General features: G+C 49.9%; 1 protein-coding gene across 2 annotated transcripts in view; it reads left to right on the top strand.

Moving 5' to 3' along the window:
- The first annotated feature begins 17,984 nt into the window (after positions 1–17,984).
- ADAM17 (ADAM metallopeptidase domain 17) overlaps positions 17,985–20,058 on the top strand; it is a 61,576-nt gene continuing 59,502 nt past the window's right edge. For both annotated transcript variants that reach the window (XM_063077993.1, XM_063077994.1), the window contains exon 1: positions 17,985–18,220. In XM_063077993.1, the coding sequence (XP_062934063.1) occupies positions 18,124–18,220 (97 nt within the window). In that variant the 5' untranslated portion in view covers positions 17,985–18,123. The remainder of the gene's footprint in view (positions 18,221–20,058) is intronic.

Genomic DNA, 20,058 nt, shown 5'->3' with positions numbered 1-20,058 from the left:
CATATTTATTTTATTCTTTACATTTATTTTACTCTTAAATTCACTTGCATAAGTATCTAAATTGTGAATAATTCATTCCATAGCATGGGATCAGCAAATCTCAAGTAATCTTTTCCTTACCTTTATTAAATCCTAAATTAAAAGAATCACTTCAGTTGCTAAGAAAAACCCAGGATCCAGTCAACTTGTTTATGTATTTTTTGAACAGATGATCGTGGCTGTGTAACAAATTACCCCTAATTTAGGAGCTTAAAACAAACATTTCTTGATTCCTTCAGTTTCTGAGGGTCAGGAATCTAGGAGTGCTTTAGTTGCAGTCAGGCTGCAAGTCTCAAAGCTTGCCTAGAGAATTCCTTCCAAGCTCACTCACAAAGTCTTTGGCAGGTCTCAGCTCCTTGCTGATTGTTGGCTGTTGGCCTCGGTTCCTATGGGCCTCTCCATAGGTTTCCTGAGTGTTCTCATGATATGAACGCTGGCTTCCCCCAATGTGTGGGACCCAAGAGAACAAGCAAGAGAGCACCTGAGACGGAAGACACTCTCTTATAGCCTAATCTTGGAAGTGGCATACCCTTATTTCTACTGTATGGTCCAGTGTGGAAGGGGACTGACTATATAATGGTGTGAACATCAGGAAGCAGGGATTACTGGAGGCTATCATGGAGGCTGGCTACTACAGTGGCTATCAAATGTCTCAGTTATTTATATTCCATTGAAGAAATTTAAAAGAATAACCTAACAGTTTTAATTTTAAATGTCAGTATATACATTATGCTAAAAATTCCAAACTTTGCATTACTTACATCATGATGATAAAAATTTTATTATTTTAATTATTTATATATTTATTTTTTAAAAGATGACTGGTAAGGGGATCTTAACCCTTGACTTGGTGTTGTTACCACCACGCTCTCCCAAGTGAGCTAACTGTCCATCCTTATATAGGGATCCGAACCTGTGGCTTTGATGTTATCAGCACCACACTCTCCCAAACGAGCCATGGGCCAACCCTTGATGAAAAAAAATTTTAAATGTATCTATGGGATACATATTTAAAAAAATTTCTTTTGGGGGCTCAAGAGAATAAAAGTTTTAAGGCCACTGACTTAGACTACTAGTTCTACCAGTGGTCTGTGTCTTATCATGTTCTTCTGGCTCTTTCTCTCCCTCACATGGTGGTCTTTTATCTTAAAAGTATGCACAATTGACAAATGAATAATGAACTTCAAGTTGGAATCATAATCTGGGTCCTGATTTGTGACCGGGAAAGATTACTTGAAATCTTGACTGTCCCTGAAAACCTAGGACTTCTGGTTTTAAGGAAATCGATTTTTTCTTTAATGGCATTTACTAAACAGATAGTTAAGTGCCTTCTATGTGCAAGACACCGTACAAGAGCTGTTGGGGACACCAGAAGAATATATCTACAATTTACTAAAGATATAAGCCAAAGAGTATGGTGCCTGGATGCTCAGAGAAGAAATAACATTTTTATCATATACCAAAAAAATTTACATAACTGCCACATTTATATAGAATACAAATTTTAAAAACTGTATACAATTGGCAGAGGTGAAATTTTTACTTTTTGATTAGGTATGCCATCAATGTATGTTTAATGAAGATGTTTTATGCACTTGACTGGGACTAATATTTTATCCCTGATAATTTATCATTTCATAATAAAGGCTGTCCCACTCACTCTTAAGTGGAAACTAGCCAAGTTCCACCTTTGGACTATTGTGAATAATGCTGCTATGACCATTTGTATTCAAGGTTTTGTGTGAATGCATAGTTTTATTTCTCTTGGCATATACCTAGAAGTGGAATTGCTGGATCATATGGTAACTCTACACTGAATCATTTGAAGGACTTTCAAGCTGTTTCCAAAGTGGCTGCACCATTGTACAGTTTTCCCAGCTGTGTGCGAGGGTTTTAATTTTTCCATATCCTTATAACACTGTTTTTATGCATCTTTTTAATGCATGGTATAGCCAGGAACCTGGAAAGGACCTGTGAAGTGATACACTCTCCCCTGCTGTCCATTCCTCACCCACCTCCTGAGCCCCGGAGTCCTATGCCCCCGTGTCAGGGGGTGAACTGGCACAGGGGGATCCAGGGTGGAGGCTGGTGAGCGGCCTCCCTGCTCTGCTGTGTGCCTCGAATTCTGTGACAACCGCCATGAAGGGTCGCATAGGAGCTGCATGGGCACAAAGTGAGAGCCCTGCCCATTTCCCCAAGAGGGGCCCCTCCCTGGTGTGGGTGGGGCCAGGAATCACAGGTTTCATTGTGACTCCACCCACGTTGAGCATTGAGGCCATGCCCACTTCAGTGTTACCTAGTGCCACCCACTCCCACCAATTCTGGCTCTGGCTCAGTTGCACATCTACTCTGTTAGCTGAGGGAAGTGATTTGCAGTGCTTGAGTGATGGTAATGTGGTCCCCCTTTCTATTTCCCTGCCCCGGAGGAAACCTGACTGAGGAAATTGGCTGTGGCCAAGAAAAAGGTATAGCATGTTGGGTTGCAGGCCCTAGACCCAGCCCGAGGCCTCTCTGATGGTGGGACAGGGGCAGGACTCTGTCACTTCTGAGGCACATGGGGCTTGCCCCTCTGTGCCCCTTGACTCCCCTCACCAAAGTCTTCTCGGCCACCCCGTCCCTTCAGCAGCCCAGCCCCTGCCCTCACCGGGCACCCACTGTCATTATTGCCCGTAGCCCGGCCTTTGACCAGATGACCCAGTCCCTTTAGAGTTTTCACCCTCTTTCCAGGTTCTCTGATCGTGGCACAAATTTCCTTCTGGAAGGGTACTCAGGACTAGGCGGCCCAGGACTGAGAGGTTTCTGTCTCCCTTACTCCCTTAGACATTGACAACCTGAAAAGCCTACACTTCACCAGTGAGCTCAAAATGTTGACAATATCTCTGGGTGACAATTGGGAGAATGGGGTTGGTTTGGTTTTCTCCCAGGTTTCTATTCTCTAGAGACACTTTACAATTTATTTCTGAGTCTGCATCTCACATTAGAATTCCCAAGAATTCTGGGACCGGAGCACCTTTCAGTCAGTGCCCTCTGGAGGGAGATGTGCTTATCTTCTGTGGAACAAATCTTGGGCAACTGAACTTCACAGCTTGAATCTTGCCCAGATCATTTCAATCTGTGGTGCCACTGGACTCATAGGGGGCATCTTTCTGAAGCATCAGATTTGCTTGATTCTTTTGAGAGAGAAAAAACCTATTAATATACTTAGGGGTGATATTCACCTAGATTTGTAAGATTGTAATAGACTTCTCTCTGAAATGATGCTTGGGTTAGGTCTTTTTGTTAGGTCCCTAGATCTCTAGGGGTGTGCCCTGACTAACTTCTGCCATTAGGATACATTGATGTAAACATTTGAGAAGTACTGGTGTGCAGCTCTCACAGCTCTGTAAGAGAGGACCCCAGTGTCTGATTTGTATTTTGCCACCTGGAAACTGCTGATTCACGACAAAGCCCCAGAAGACCAAAGTTAAATTCCATTATTGCCTTTTCTGGTCATGTTATCAATCCATGTCTTCAGCCATTTATTGATCATTACAACATTTTATAGGGTTGCTGGTGGCATTAAATCAGATGGTATAAGTAAGAATATTTTGTAAAAACTGTTAAGTAGGATGCAAGTATAGGGACTTATAGTTCTCCTGAATATTGCTGCTTTTCCTTTTCACAGTTAAGAGATTACCAATGGGGAAACAGCCTTGGTGGTTGCCAGATGCCTAAGGAGGTGAGTCTCAGCTGGTCAGGCTCCTGGGAACAGGGGGCTCAAGGGGCACTAGGGGGTGATAGTAACAATTATGGAAGAAGTGTCAGGGAGTGGTTAAGAAGTCTGGGTTTGAATCCTACCTCTCCCTCTGCTGGGGATATGATTTAGGACTCTCCTCTGATCTTGTCCCTTGAAGCTGTACACACAAAGGTGGGCCACGGGCTTGGCTCTCATTAGATCTTGCTGCAGGAAGCACAGGATGATCTTGATAACACCAAGGCCCAGGGCTCAATCCCTCTACCAGCCATCACCTTCAGAAAAAAAAAAAATACAGGATGAAAGCTACTCGGGAGGGGAAAAACAATGTGGGGGGAGAAACCTTGAGAAGTGGGCACAAAGGGGCTACAAGAGGAGGGCCTGGTCCAGGTCAGGTAGGAAAGAGACTTGCAAGTAGATGAGGAAGGACAGCAGAGGGCTTAGCCATTGAAGGAAGGAGAGCATCTCCATGTGCGCTCTCATCTCTTCTAGCCTCCATCATACATCAGTGAGGAGGCCTTTGTGACATCAGCTTACATGAAGGAGCTGGAGGTAAGTGCCCTGGAGGCCAGCCTCCCGTCCACCTCCCATGGTGGGGGCTGGGTGCCCCACTGCCAGCTGAGACAGCCCCCACCCCCACCCCAATGATTGCTCAACCTCTCCCCCAATCCTCCTCCAACTCCTCCTCTCTGCATGCACCTCAGAGCCGGTGCCTAGATCTAGCAGTAGCCCGGTACTCCAGCTATGTAGAAAACAAACATCGAAGGAGCATGATCCAGGAATTGGTAAGAGTCCAGTGGGGTCCCCTGATTCCACACTACCCATCCTGGGCTCCAATTTCCCCTTGGGGCTCTGAAGAAAAGGGCTGGGGGCCCCTGGTGCCAAGGGAGAATGCGGTGCTGGGGGGCCTAGGTCTCAGCAGGAGGGATCCCAGACCATGCAACATGGCTCTTTCTGTTGCTGCCCTGTCTGCCCAATCTCTCTTCTCCAGACACCCCTGCTTGAGTCATCACCACACGTGCCCTGACCTGTCCCCCTGCTGGAAACACTAGGCTGACTGTTGTCAGAAGCCCTGTGTTCCCACCCTGACTTAGTTCCTGCTTTGCTTTGTCTTTGGTTTTGGACAAGCCACCTCTCCTGCCAGGGCTTGAGTGTCCTGAGATAGAACTAGAGGGTATCAAAGGCCCCTTTCAGCTCTAAGAATGAAAGATTTCTAGGCACACTTGAAACATCAGGGAGACAGGGATCTTGCCTGTCCTTTTCATATCTGGATCCCTGCTATTAAGAACAGTCCCTGTCCCGTAGTGTGTGGTTCGTGGTGAATATATGCACCGTTGTGAATCACGAAGGGTAGAAGGGTAGTCTTTCCTTTCTCAGCCTCCATTTCTAGAAGTTTCCATGGCTGTCCTTTAAAGAGAATCCAGATTCAGATATTCAGCTCTGTAGCTGTGAGTGAAAACCAACAAAGATCCAAATTCTCTTTCCTTGGGAGTTCGAGGAGAGTTTGTCAATTTGCGTCCCCATAGGGTGTGAGAGCTTTTCCTTGAAAATCCCTTCCTGTCCCCTGCCCAACACTCTGGTCTGGGGAATGGAGCTGAGGGGGACAACCTCAGTCACTTTCCTGTGATTCTCCACACAGAAAAAACAGCACCAGGAAACTCTGGATCAACAAGAAAGAGGAACATGATTTCTTTGTTCGCTCATTCCACGTCTGAAGGGTTTGGGGAAAGACTCAGATGGAGGGCCGAGCCCGTGGTGCACTTGGTAGCGTGCTGCGCTAGCAGCGCGGCGACGCTCCCGCCGCGGGTTCGGATCCTATATAGGAATGGCCGGTGCACTCACTGGCTGAGTGCCGGTCACGAAAAAGACAAAAAAAAAAAAAAAAAAAAAGACTCAGATGGAGAGGCCGCAGGCTTGTTCTGCCCACTCCCAACCTGGAGAAGGCTCAACCCCTGCACCCCACCCTCAGCCCCACAAGGTCCCTGAGCATCTGGTCTCATTGGTTAGCCTGTTCTGGGCCACTGGTGGCATTCTGGGATCCTGTCCCTTGCTGTTACCTCTCTGTCTCCCTGGTAAGAGATGTTTCTTTCCTCTTCCAACAGCAGGAGAGTTGTTTTCAGCGGGTGAACTCCCTGCAGAAACAACTGCAGGTGAGTGGACTGTATGGCATCCCTCATGTCCCCTGGAGAACCTTCCTTTACCTCTCTCAGCACCTGTTTGGCTTTTCTCCTAAAGGCTCACATTCGGACCACTGATGTCTTAATGTCCAAAAAGGCACAGTTAGATAGAGCCCTGGCTGATGCTTACCATGTGGTCTGGAAAAAAGCAGATGTGAATCTGGGCACCCTTCCTCCCTCAACCTGGTGCCTTGGCAGGCCTTGGGGGAGTCCTTTGGGCTCCATCTTGACCTCTGTCATTCCAGGGGAGTGTGAACATCTGGTGAGCTGCCTGTGCTCACTTGAGTGCAGATAAAAGGGCTGCAGTGGAGTCTGACCACTGTCTCCGCACAACAGAAGGAGGCTGAGAGGGTGAGTCCAACCACCTGCGCTCACGCTTGCACCTCCACCCCTGGGGAAAAATAGGCTTAGAGAATTAGATAGACCTGGATGTTCACATCCCAGCTGTAAGTGATCTTAGCACTTAACCTCTAATACCTTGTATTTCATCTACAGAATGGAGATAATGATAGTAACTGCCTCCTATGGTGGTTATGAGGATTCAATGGATTGTTAGCAAGGTGCCTGGTGACACACTCAATACAGAGTCAAACGATGGTGATGACAATCATAACAATGGCAGCATGACCCAATATCCCTGGGCCTCTGTCAGCCAGCTGTAAATCAGATCTCTTTCCCTGACTATTGCACACTTACTGAGTTCTTAGTAAAACCACCTGAGAACATGGGCTTGGAAATGCCTTGAAAAAGATGTCAAGTGTGACTCGGGGAGGAAATGTCACCGCGGAGTGGTTGCTGTAGGTGTCGGTGTTAGTGTGCCCGACTACATCTTCTCCCTGCCAAATCCTGACTTCACCTTTCTGCATTTGCAGTCTTACCGCGACCTGAAGAAAGAGTGAGATGCTCTCCACCTGCACTTGGAGAGGGACGGTGGATGGCAGGTCTGGGGGTCTCAGCGCGGTTGATATGGTGGGAGGGGGGAGGGTACAGGTCAGCATGATGAGGGGGATGCACAGGTTTGGACATGTGCAGAGCCAACCTCTGGCCCAGCTGTGCCAGTGACTCGTGTGTGGCCTCAGGTAATTCATGTCCACTCTCTGGACTGGCACTTGTGACTCTTGATTCCTAGGGTCCCCTTCTCATGCCATGGTACTCTGGTTTTGTGTCAAAGTCAGTGCATTGATCACCAAAGTGGTCCTTTCTGTTCCTTGTTCTTTCCATTCTCCACCACCTCTGGCCACAGGACCAACAATGAGGACCTCCAGTGTCACCAGTCCCAACTGAAGAGGAAGCTTCTGGTCCTTGTGATGGAGAAGGCGGCCTTGCAGCTCCAGATGAAGAAGCTTGAGACATCCAAGCTCCTGCCACAACAAGTGAGCGGCTACAGCCCAGGGTTTTGGTTTTATGGGGGTGGGGTAGAGAGGGAGGTGACAGCCTGTCCATTCTACAGCTGCTCCCTCCATGGCTTACCCTCTATGCTCTGGGCAGGTGCACACTTCAAGGGAGGAGCAGGGCCTGAGTCAGGTCCAGGAGGTGGAGACCTGTTAGGCCGATGTAAGCAGGTGGACAGGTAAGCTGGGGCTGGGGTGGCCTGGGAGCATGTGAGGGAAGAGAAAGAGGTGTGCACCAGCAGATGGCAAGTGTCCCCATCTGCAAAGAGGGGTGGGGTGCCCATTGTCAGCCACCCACAGTTGTCTTGATCATAAGAATGTGAAGAACTCTATTTGAAAGTGGCTTGAGGGGCCGGCCCGTGGCTCACTCGGTAGAGTGCGGTGCTGATAACACCAAGGCCACGGGTTCGGATCCTATATAGGGATGGCCGGTTTGCTCACTGGCTGAGCGTGGTGCTGACAACACCAAGCCAAGGGTTGAGATCCCCTTACCAGTCATCTTTTTCTTAAAAAAAAAAAAAAAAAAGAAAGTGGCTTGAATGACTGACCAACATCTGGGCATGAGGAATGATTAGCTAAGAAGCCATGGTCTGGGGTGAGGAGCCTGAATTAGGAGCTGTGGGTTGAGAAGAGGGTTTTTTGCAACTCCAGAGGCCAAAGGCCCTTATCATCTGATTCCTTTCTTAGCTTAACCTCTGCCCCTGGAGCCTCCAGCTGGGCCCAGTGAGGAAGAACGGGGGCTGCAGGTGGAGGTTGAGCAGCTGCAGAAGCAGCTGGAGAGCCTGGTGAGTCAGCTCCAGGCTCAAGTAAAGGACAGTTAGGGTCTGAGCCACCTAAAGTGGGAGTAGGAGGAGCAGCTGCTGGAGCTGGAGTGGGCCGCTGGGCTCTGAGACAAGCATCACAGGCAGGTGCTGGAGGGCATGCACCATGCCACCACCAGCTGCATGCTGTCTCAGGCCTGTGAGCTCCAGGAGCAGCTGGCTAAGCTGTAGACTGGGTTCATCAGGCTGGTGTGCCAGCCCTCCTGCCAGCCTGCTCTCCACTCTCACCCCCTGGGCCTTTGTTTCCCCACTTGTAAAATGGGGTGGTGGAGACCTCACATGAAATGATATCTGGGAAGGCACCCTGTGAGCCAGTGCCCTGTGGCCCCTTCCCTGTGCCGTGGGTCTCCAGCTGCATCAGGTGGCTGCTGATTGCTTCTCTCCATCCAGACCAATTAGAACATGGAGCTCCCCAGTGCGCTGCAGTCAGGGCAGCATGAGAAGACAGAGCTGGCAGAGAAGTTGGGCCAGGAAGGGGGAAAAAAAAGGAAATCAGAAAACAAAAATAAGGGCCGAGCCCGTGGCGCACTCGGGAGAGTGCAGCGCTGGGAGCACGGCGACGCTCCCACCACAGGTTCGGATCCTATATGGGAATGGCCGGTGCGCTCACTGGCTGAGTGCAGGTCACGAAAAAGACAAAAAAAAAAAAAAAAAAAAAAAGAAAAGAAAACAAAAATAAAAAGGAGAAGAAACTACAAAGAAGAAGGTGAAAACCCCAAGATGAAGGAGAAAACACCCAAAAGGTGAAAATGCCCAAAAGAAGAAAACACCCATAAAAGGAAGAAAACACCCAACATAGGAAGAAAACACCCCAAAGAAGATGAAAACACCCAAAAGAGGAAGAAAACACCCCCCAAATGAAGAAAACACCCCAAGAAGCAGATACTCTCCCCAAAAGAAGAAAACCCCAATAAAAAGAAAACCACAATGATAAGAAAACCACATTGAAAAGAAGAAAAACCCCTCAGAAAAGAAATGCTCCCCAAAAGGAGGAAACCCCAATAAAAGTAGGAAAATCCCCCTAAAAAGAAACCCCCCAAAAGAAGAAAAATCTCAACAAAAAGAAGAAACCCACAACAAAAAGATAAACCCACCCCCAAAAGAAAGAAACCCCCCAAAAGAAGGTAGCCCTAACAAAAAGAAGGAACACCCCCAAAAAGAAACCCCCCAAAAGAAAACCCCAACTAAAGGAAGAAAACCCCTATAAAAGAAGAAAAAAACTCCAAATAGAACAAAATCCCAATGAAAATAAGAAAACTCCAATAGAAGAAAACCCCCATGAAAAGGAAACCCCCAATAAAGAAAAAGATCCCCCCATGAAAACAAGAAAAGCCCCTAAAGAAGAAAACTCCACAAAATAAAACCCCAATAAAAAGAAGAAAACCCCCCAGAAAAGAAGAAAACTCCAAATCCCAACAAAAAGAAAACCTTAACAAAAAGAAAATGCCCAAAAAGAAGGAAACCCCAACAAAAAGAACACCAAAATAAAACCAAAAACTCCCCAAGAAGAAAACTCCCACAAAAACAAGAAAACCCTAACAAAAAGAAAACCCTCCAAAAAAGAACCACCCCCCAAAAGTAAAAGCCTCCCCCAAAAAGAAAATCCCAACAAAAAGAAGAAAACCAAAAAAAAGAAGAGAATAGAGAGAGAGAGAGAGGAGAGAGAGAAACAAAACAAAAAAAAAGAGGACAGAAAAATACAAAAAAGAAAAAAGAAGAAAAAAGCCCTCAGGAAAATACAACAAAGAAAATAAGAAAACAAGAAAAAGAGAGAGAGAGAGAGAGAGAAAAGCAGCAGGGTGTCCTTACCAGTAGTCCATCCTCAGGGGCCTGTAGGGGAAGACCTGTACTCTTGGGCCCTTGGGCAGGCCAAGCCAGGGGATCCTAGGGTCAGACCAGGGCAGGGGGGCTTTTAGTGCCAGGGCAGGCCAAGGAAGTACTTAGGGCAGGCCTGCTGGCCAGGGGTGCCCTCAGCACCAAGACAGGACAAGGGGTCCCTGGACAGGCCAGTCAAGGGGGCACTTAGTTGCAGGGATGCCCTTAGTGGCAGGGTGGCCCTTATGGCAGTGGTCTGCTAGGGGCAGACCAGTAAAGGGGGACCACGTGGCAGTTCAGGCCAGTCCAGCCCTTAGCAGTAGGAGGACCTTGACAGCATTCCTGGCCAGGGCAGCCCTTAGTGGCAGGCGAGGGCACAGGGGCCTTAGGAGCAGGCAAGGCCAGTCTGGAGGGCTCCTAGAGGCAGGCCAGCCAGGGGTCCCTAAGGGCAGGCCAGCCAGATTGGCCCCTTAGTTCCAGGCCAGGCCAAGGAAGCACTGTGGGCAGGCCTTCCAGGCCAGTGGGCCCCAGGGGGCCAGGTTGGACCAAGGAACCACTTGGTGCAGGCCTAGAAGGCCCTTAGCGGGTAGGGGGCCCTTAGCAACAGGGGGGCCCTGAATAGTAGGCAGAAGTCACAGAGGCCCTTAGCACCAAGTATGCTAGGCCAGGGGGGCCCTTAGTTCCAGACCAGGCCAGGCAGCTCTGAGGCAGTGGGTCTCTAGTGCGGTCCTGGTCAGGCCAGCCCTTAGTGACAGTGGGACCATTAGAAGACCTGGCCAGGACAGCCCTTAGTGGCAGACCAGGAAATGCCAGAAGTTCCCTTACTGGCAGGGTGGGTGAGGCCAGGGGTTCTGTTAGAGGCAGACCAGGCCAGGCCAAGAGGGCCTAGGGGGGCTCTTTCTGTCTTTCTTTTTTTCTCTTTCCCTTCCTTTCCTCCCCTTCTTTCCCTTCCTGCCTTCCCTCCATTCCTGCCCTCTCTTCCTGCCTTCCCTCCCTTCCTGCTTTCCCTTCTTTCCTTTGTTCCCTTCCTTTTCTTTCCTTCATTTCTTCCTTTACTTTCTTTCCCTCTTTCCTCCCTTCCCTTCTCTTCCTGTCTTCCCTCCTGCTCTCCCTTCCTGCCATTCCTTCCTGCCATTCTTTCCTTCCTGCCTTGCCTTCCTTGCTTCCCTTCCTTCCCTTTCTTCCTTCCCTCCCTCCCTTTTCTTTCTTTCCTTCCTTCTTTATTTCCTTCCTTCTTTCTCTTTTTAGGGGCTCTTTCATCTTCCTTCCTTCCTTCCTTCCTTCCTTCCTTCCTTCCTTCCTTCCTTCCTTCCTTCCTTCCTTCCTTCCTTCCTCCTCTTTCTCTCTCTCTCTCTCTCTCTCTCTCTCTCTCTCTCTCTCTGTCTTTCTTTCTTTCTTGGGGGCCCTAGGGGATACCAGGACAAGGGAGACCTTACTTGAAGTCCACACCAGGCCAGAACAGGGGGTTACTTAGAGGCAGGTCAGTCCAGGCCAGGGGGTACTAGGGGAGCTCTTTCCTTCTTTCCTTTCCTCATTAATTCCTTCCTCCCATCCTTCCTTCCTTCCCTGCCTTCCCTTCCTGCCTTCCTGCCTTCCATTCCTGCTTTCCCTTCCTACCTTCCCATCATGCCTTCCCTTCCTTTCTTGCCTTTCTGCCTTCCCTTTCTTTCCTTCTCCCCTTCTCTCCCTTCCTTCTCTCCCTGCCTTCCCTCTTTTCCTGCCTTCCCTTCCTGCCTTCCCTTTTTTCCCTCCTTTTCTTCTCTCCCTTCCTTCCCTCCCTTCTTCCCTGCCTTCCTGCCTTCCCTTCCTATTCTCCCTTCTTGTCTTACCTCCTTTCCTTCCATTCCTGCCTTTTCTTCCTTCCTTCCTTTCTTTCCGTCTTTCCTTCCTTTATTCCTTCTTTCTTTCCTTCCTTCTTTGCTTCTTTCTTTTTTCCTTTGTGGGCTCTTTCTTTCTCTCCTTCCTTCCTTCCTTCCTTCTTTCTTTCATTCCTTTATTCTTTCTTTCCTTTTCTTTTCTTCCTTCCTTTCCTTCTTTCTTTGGATTCTCTTTCTTTCCTTCCTTTGTCCTTCTTATTACTTTCTTTCCTTCTTTCTTCTAGCCCACATAGGTCGCTCCTGGCCTGCCCTGCCACTAACAGCACCCCTGGCCTGGCCTCCCATTGGGCCCCCAAGGAAGAAAGGAAGATGCTCCTTAGGGCACCCCCAGCCTGGCCTGCCTCAAAGGGACCCCCTGGTCTGACTTGGCCTGTCCTGCCACTAATGGTGCCTGTGGCCTTTCCTCACCTGTCACAAAGGGTGCCCTGGCCAGCCTTGCTGCTTAGGACCCCACTGCCATTGTGTGTGGACCTGGCCAGGTGTATGGAAGAGACCCACTGGCTGGGCCTGCATCAGGGCTGCCGTGTCCTGGCCTGCCTCTAAGAGACCCCCAGGGGTTGTCTTACAGGCAGGCAGGCTAGGGGGGCCACAGCACTAAACAGGCCAAGGGGGTTGTGGGCCAGGCCATTCAAAGAAGGCCCTTAGTGGCAGGGCAAGCCATGCCAGGTGATCTCTTAGAGGCAGGCCAGAGGGCTCTCAGCACCAACAGGCCAAGAGGTCTCAGGGACAGGCCAGTCAAGGGGGGCACTTAGTGGCAGGGGTGCCCTTCATGGCAAGATGGCCCTTATGGCAGTGGTCCACTAGGGCAGACCAGTAAAGGGGACCCTATGGCATGACAACCAGTGGGTTCCTTGGGCAGGGCAGGCCAGGCAGGCCCTTAGTAGTAGGAGGCCCTTGGCAGCATGCCTGGCCAGGGCAGCTCTTAGTGGCAGGTGTGGGCACAGGGGCCTTAGGATCAGATCAGGCCAGGAGTGCCATCAGTGGATGGGAAGCCCAGGTAGGAGTTTCCTTAGCAGCAGACCAGTCCAGGACACAGGTGGCCCATAGTTCCAGTCCAGGCCAGGCCAGCAGGGCGCTGGGGAGAGCCAAGAACAGGTCAGGTGGTCCTTGGCTCTGAACCAGGCTGGGGCAGGCCAGCAGGGTCCTAGGGACAGGCTAGGCAGGGCCAGGGTTTCCTTAGAGCAGGCCAGGCCAGCTTAGGGGCACTTGGGGTAGGACTGCCTGGCCAGGGGAGCCCTTGTGGCAGGCCAGGCTAGATCAGGGGGGCCCTAGGAGCAGTCCAGGCTGCTCTAGGTGGTCCCTAGAGGCAATCCAGGCCAGGGATGCCCTAGGGGAAGTCCAGCCAGGGGACTCCTTAGTACCAGGCCAGGCCAAGGAAGCACTTGGGGCAGGCCTAGCAGGCCCTTAGCAGAAGGGGTCTATTAGTGGCAGGGGGGCCCTGAATAGTGGGCCTAGCCATGGAGGCCCTTAGTGCCAAGTGCTCTGTTATAGCCACACAAAACAGACTAAAACAGAAAATTAGTACCAGGAGTGGGGTGTTTCTTATAACAGACACTTGAAAATGTGGAAATGGCTTTGGAACTGGGTGTTGAGAAGAGTTTGGAGGACTCAGAAGAAAAAAAGATGACAGAAAGTTTGGAATGTCTTCGAGACTGGTTAAGTGGTGGTGAGCAGAATGATTATGGAAATGTGGACTGTAAAGACCATTTGAAGGAGGTCTCAGATAGAAATAAGGAGTTTATTGGAAACTGAGGCAAAGGTCGCTCTTGCTGTGAACTGGCAAAGAATTTGGCTGTGTTGTGTCCATGCCCTAGGACTTCGTGGAAGTTGGAACTTAAGAGTTGTGAACCAGAGTGTTTGGTGGAAGAAATTTCTAAGCAGCAAAGCATTAAGGAAGCTGCATGGCTACTTGTAACAGCCTACTCTGAGTTATGGTGGCAAAGGCATGACAAAGCCAGAATTTAAAAGGGAAACAGATTGTAAAGACTTGGAAAATTTGCAGCCTGGCCATGTGGTAGAGAAGCAGAGAGCATTTTCAGAAGGAAAATTCAATGGTACTAAGAAGATTAACATGAAAGAATGGGATTATCAAGAGAAGGAGAAAAAGGCCCTGAAGGCATTGCAGAAGGTTCTGGGGCTACCTCTTCCATTTCAGGCCCAAAGATCTAGGGACACAAAATGGTCTTGGGGAACTGGCTTGAGGAGCCCTCCATGGGCTCACTGCTCAGGGCCACCTTGGTAAACTGCTTCTAGCACCAGCACCCTGGCTTCTTTGGCTGCTCCAGCTGTGGCTAAATGGGCCCCAGATGTGGCTGGACCCACAGCTTTGGAAAATACAAGCCAGAAGACTTGGTGGAGTCAAATTTATTTAATTAAAATAAACACTGAAAGTGAATACGTGGTTTTTGTTGGGTTTTTGTTATTCAAATAAACAGCTTTCAGATTTACTAGTCTATCAGTTCTGTCATTTTCCCCTCTCTTGATAATTTGATTTCATTCTTTCGTGTTTAGTATGTCCATTCTCCTGTGAATCTTAGGTTTGTTATTATTTTCTCACCTTCTTATGATGAATAAGTGGTTTTAGAATATTTTGACATTTATTGTTTAATAATGACATATAAGGGTGTGAATTTGCTTTAGAAAAGAAATTTTAAGGGCTGACTCATGGCTCACTTGGGAGAATATGGTGCTGATAACACCAAGGCCATGGGTTTAGATCCCTATATAGGGATGGCTGGGTCACTCACTTGGGAGAGCCTGGTGCTGACAACACCGAGTCAAGGGTTAAGATCCCCTTATTGGTCATCTTTTAAGAAAAAAAAAGAACAGAAAATTTGACCTTATCTGCTTTGTTTTAGCAATTTAACTATGATGGACTTTAGTATGATTTTATCCTTTTCTTTTTTATTCCCAGTTGGGGCTTGGTGACCTAGTTGGGGTTCTTTTATCTGTGGATTGATATATTATACCCATTTTGGAAAATCCTCAGCAATTACACCTCCAGTGATGGCTTCTGCCCCCTTCTCTCTTCCCTCTGTCCCCCTCTGAGTCCAATTACCCATACAGTTGTAATGAGGCTCATCCACCTCTGGTTCTTCCCTCTTCCTCGGGGAAGGTCCTTCAGGGATTTGGATGGAAATTCTAGTGGGTCACTGGTCAACCATGAAAGACTGACAAATCCACTTGTGACCTTTAGAGGTCTCTGCTTGCTTCCTTAGCACTCACATCCTTTAAAATGTGCCAAAAATCTTGAGGAACCAGTCAACAGCCCTGTCCCTCTGGGGAAATATAATCTCCCAAGCACTTTGAGATTCAGGAAGATTTTACTCTGACTTTTAGGAAACCTTGGCCTGGCTCCTCAATCCTCTATGTTCATGTGAAGAACATACAGAATGTCTTGTAGAAAACACCAACCACATTGTGAGACAATATGTACTCAGTTTCCCTGGGTTCCGGTTCCCAGACATATGTCTGGGTTTCCAGCCACTCCTCAAGGTCTCAGGCCCCTCCTGAAGGCCCTCCCCTAGAGGAAATCTACTGTTGCCAGTTAGACCTATTTTCAGCACCAACTCAGGAAAATGAGACCACAAAGGGCTGGCTTATGCAAATCAAGTGTCTGGGCATGCTTGGTAGAGAGGAGTTATGTAACCCTGGTAGCTGAATGGTCTTCCACTACAGGAGCTAGAGAGCACAGAATATTCTCAAATATGGTTCCTGTGATAGGATTTGACCAGTGAGCATGCTCCAGGAAGAAAACAGCTGAGCATGTGGAAGAGTATATTACACAACTGGGAACCACACTTTTTATCAAATGTTCATCAGACAGTGAAACTATAAAAGCCAGATCCCAGTAGAAGGTGGGGCTGCTGCTCACTTTCCTGGAGGCAGCCTGCACTCGGCCTGTGGAGTGTGTATTTCTTTCTCTTTGTATCAAACTTACCTTCAGCAAGTGGCTGCTCACTTTCTTGAGCCAGCCTGCACTCAGTACTGAACGTTAAGTGTGCACTTCTTACTTTTGTGTTAAACCTGGTGGGGGCCCTGCCCAGTCTCTGGAGCTAGGCCACACTCATTCTCTCAAATCTGTCTCTCTTCATTATTACATTAAACCTGTTCTCACTTTATCCTGTGACTCCACTCTTGAATTCTTTCCTGTGGCGGAGTCAAGAACCCAGTTAAAAGGATGGGGTGGCTTCAGACCGACTACTGGGAACCCCCAGACATCAGTCAGTGCTTCTCCAGTTATGTGATCTCTCACACCAGCACCAACCATGTGACCAACAAATACTTCCCTGGTTTCTCTGTCCCCCACGTGGGTCAAGTGTGATCATCAGTCCCTACTGAGAATTAACAAAAATCTTGCCCTAGAATTCTCTTTATGAAATTCAAGTTCATCTAATTGTTTTCACAATTCTGTTATGCCTTCAAAAATAGGATTTTTACAGTTTATCTGGCTTTTTCCTAGTCATTTTGTTGAGCATTGGGCTGTTGCAACATATATATCCTAATGGGAAGCTAAAGTCATGGCACATTTGTTTTTTAACAGCTTTTATTGAGATCTAATGTACATGCCACACAATTCACCCATTTAAAGTGTGTGATTCAATGGATTTTAGTACACTCAGAGTTTTGCAATCATCACAGCAATTGTAGAACACTTCATTACTCCAAAACTAAATCCCTTAGCCATCGTCCCCAATTATTCCATCCCCTCTGACCCTAGGCAACCATTAACCTACTTTATTTTCCTACAAATCTCCTTATTTCGGACATTTAATAAAAAGGGTATCATACATTATGGGGTCCTTTGTGACTGGCCTCTTTCACTCAGCATAATGTTTTCAAGGTTCATGTGACATTTGGCTGGTTCCACCTAAGAAATCCTACTTGTAGGGCCGAGCCTGTGGCGCACTCCGGAGAGTGCGGTGCTGGGAGCGCAGCGACGCTCCCGCCGCGGGTTCGGATCCTATATGGGAATGGCCGGTGCACTCACTGGCTGAGTGCTGGTCACAAAAAAGACAAAAAAAAAAAAAAAAAGAAATCCTACTTGTATAAACTTTATTATTTTATTGTTGCGCCCACTCCCCGGTCGCTGGGGGTTGGACGGAGCTGACTGGGTTTGTTTTGATAACTTGCATAAACTTCAGTTGAACTAAAATAGCAAGACACATCCAACCTTGTTAGAATGTTTTATTCAGTCCCATAAACCTTCACTAAACTACACAGAGCTAAAATTATACAAAAGATTGCAAAACACAAACTACTCTGGGAAATTTCATCTAAGGATTGATGAAGTCCAGCTCCAACACTCACGATAAAGACTTAAGCCCAGGACTCTAGTTTCTGGAAATAATGCAGACCCCTCCCTACAGCGGGGCAAGGAGCAAACGTGCATTCAGGAAGCACCTATTTGTTTCCCCCCAAAAACCCTTCTGGTGACAGTGCACGGACAGAGGCCTCGGACGCCTCTGGTACTCGGACGGCAGCGCAGACGCTGAACTGGACACTCGATGGGCGTCCGGGAGGCTCGCCTCACAGCGGCCGGCGTGTGGACGGGGGCTCCGGGCCCGCTCAAGTGCGGCCCCCTCGGCAGAGCTCGAGGTTCCCTGCCGGGACCCAGCCTTCCTTACTAGAGCACTCCCACCTCTCCTCGTCTTCCCGGGGAAGCCGCTCGCTGGGCCCCATGCCGGTTTTCACAGCTCCTTTCATAAAAAGGCTACCAAGGCCTCTAGACGTGAGCACCAGGCCGAAGGAGGCGGCCCGAGCGCCTCTGAGGACCTGTCCGCGAGCTCCCGCCTTGCCCGTCCGCAGTCATCTGGACACGGAGGCAAGGCCGGGCTGCGTCGGGTCAGGACACCGCGGGCCTCATCCAGCCAGGCGCCGGCCCAGTCCCACGGGGACGCGAGCGGTGAGGCGGGCTGAGGAGCCGCAACATGGCTGCAGGCGTGGAGCCGGAGACGCGCCGGCGCAGGGCGGGGCGAGCGGGGCCTCCCGGCATGCCGCGCGGCGCCCGGCTTCCGCCTGTGGGCGGTGCGGGGGGGGGGGGGGGGTCGGCGGCGGCCGGAAGCGGCCTGAGCCCGCCTCTCCTGGCGCCGCCTGTACTTCCGGGAGTCTCGAGCCTGGCTTTAGAGTCTTCCCGGTAGGCGGCGCGGGAGGGAGAAGAGGTTTGAGGGGCTGGGCCGATTCCCTCCTCGCCCCAATGTGAGCGGTCATCGGGACCCCCGTCAGGCGAAGGCTACCCAGAGAGGTGGATCCGGTGGCCGGGCCGGGAACATGAGGCAGTGTCTCCTCTTCCTGACCAGCTTGGTTCCTTTCGCGCTGGCGCCGCGACCTCCGGACTACGCGGGCTTCGGCTCCCACCAGCAACTCGGTAAAGGCCCGGGGGAGTTGGCGGAGGCCGGCGCCCGACACCTGGAGCGCGCTGCTTTGAGGGAAGAGCAGGGGCGTCGGATCTCTCAGGTGTTTGGGGGCGGAGTGTTGGGCGACGGTCGCGCGTCCCTAGTTTTCAGTGGAGGAAGGGGGTGTGGCTCTCTGAGTTGAGGGCAAGAGTTAGAGGAGACGGACTTGTTCCTCTGAGTGGGGAGAGGGTACTGGAGGGGCCTCCCGCCGGTGACCGAGGGCCTGGGTTGAGTCTGCTCCCTGGGTTGGTTGGGTCTGCTCCCTGGGTGGGTTGCTTGGGTCTGCTCCCTGGGATGGTTGCTTGGGTCTGCTCCCTGGGATGGTTGCTTGGGTCTGCTCCCTGGGATGGTTGCTTGGGTCTGCTCCCTGGGTGGGTTGGGTCTGCTCCCTGGGTGGGTTGCTTGGGTCTGCTCCCTGGGTTGGCTGGTTGGGTCTGCTCCCTGGGTTGGCTGGTTGGGTCTGCTCCCTGGGAGGGTTGGTTGGGTCTGCTCCCTGGGTGGGTTGGGTCTGCTCTCTGGGATGGTTGCTTGAGTCTGCACCCTGGGTGGGTTGGGTCTGCTCCCTGGGTGGGTTGCTTGGGTCTGCTCCCTGGGTTGGCTGGTTGGGTCTGCTCCCTGGGATGGTTGCTTGGGTCTGCTCCCTGGGATGGTTGCTTGGGTCTGCTCCCTGGGATGGTTGCTTGGGTCTGCTCCCTGGGATGGTTGCTTGGGTCTGCTCCCTGGGATGGTTGCTTGGGTCTGCTCCCTGGGATGGTTGCTTGGGTCTGCTCCCTGGGATGGTTGCTTGGGTCTGCTCCCTGGGATGGTTGCTTGGGTCTGCTCCCTGGGATGGTTGCTTGGGTCTGCTCCCTGGGTGGGTTGCTTGGGTCTGCTCCCTGGGTGGGTTGCTTGGGTCTGCTCCCTGGGATGGTTGCTTGAGTCTGCTCCCTGGGATGGTTGCTTGAGTCTGCACCCTGGGTGGGTTGCTTGGGTCTGCTCCCTGGGTTGGCTGGTTGGGTCTGCTCCCTGGGTTGGTTGCTTTGGTCTGCTCCCTGGGTGGGTTGCTTGGGTCTGCTCCCTGGGTTTGTGTTTCTAGAATGTATTTGGGAAGAAGGTAAGGCGGGGCGTGGGGGGCGGCTGATTCGTGTTTGGAGAGGGAGATGTGGTCAAGGTCGCTGCCCTCCTAAGGAGCAAATCTAGTATGTGTGTAGAGGAGAGGAAGGGCCCAGAGCTCCAGAGTTCTTCCTGGCGCTCTTAAGGAGCGAACCAGAATTTCTACCGTAGGAAGTACTTACGCCGTCATCTGGTTGGAAGGTAGCGACTGGAGTTGGAATGTTGGAATTTCGTTTTGCGAACATCTTAAGCATAAGCACGTTCTTAGTTATTTAAATCGTAGCTTATTGGAGATGCTTGGGGGGTTGGAGGTGGGAGGCCTGCCGAGCCAACTCGTGATGCTGCCACTGTGAATGCTTTCCTTGCGATTTTCAGCAAGTTATTAGAGATGACCAATTTGATCAGTTGAGAGCCTAGAAAGTAGAGTGTTCCTATTTAATTATATTTTTCTGGGGAGATTGGATTTTAAGGATGGACATCACTTTAAGAGAAGTGAAGTTCGGTGGAAGTTAGTTTGTGTAAACTTAATACTGTATTTTAGGTCCTTTACTTTTTAAAAGTTGATATATAAGACACTTTGATTAATTCGTAATGAAGTGTGAAAACTTCCCAGTGTGGGAAGTTGTAGGCTTGTCATTTTTGCATGGTTGTGTTGGTCCCCAAATCTCACCATGATTCCATATATAGTATTGTACAGATTGAGATGCCATGTGGGTTT

Source organism: Cynocephalus volans, chromosome 14, assembly GCF_027409185.1.
Source record: "Cynocephalus volans isolate mCynVol1 chromosome 14, mCynVol1.pri, whole genome shotgun sequence".
Classification (NCBI taxonomy): domain Eukaryota; kingdom Metazoa; phylum Chordata; class Mammalia; order Dermoptera; family Cynocephalidae; genus Cynocephalus; species Cynocephalus volans.
The sequence above is the reverse complement of the archived record's forward strand: the minus strand, read 5'-3'. Positions and strand labels throughout refer to the sequence as shown.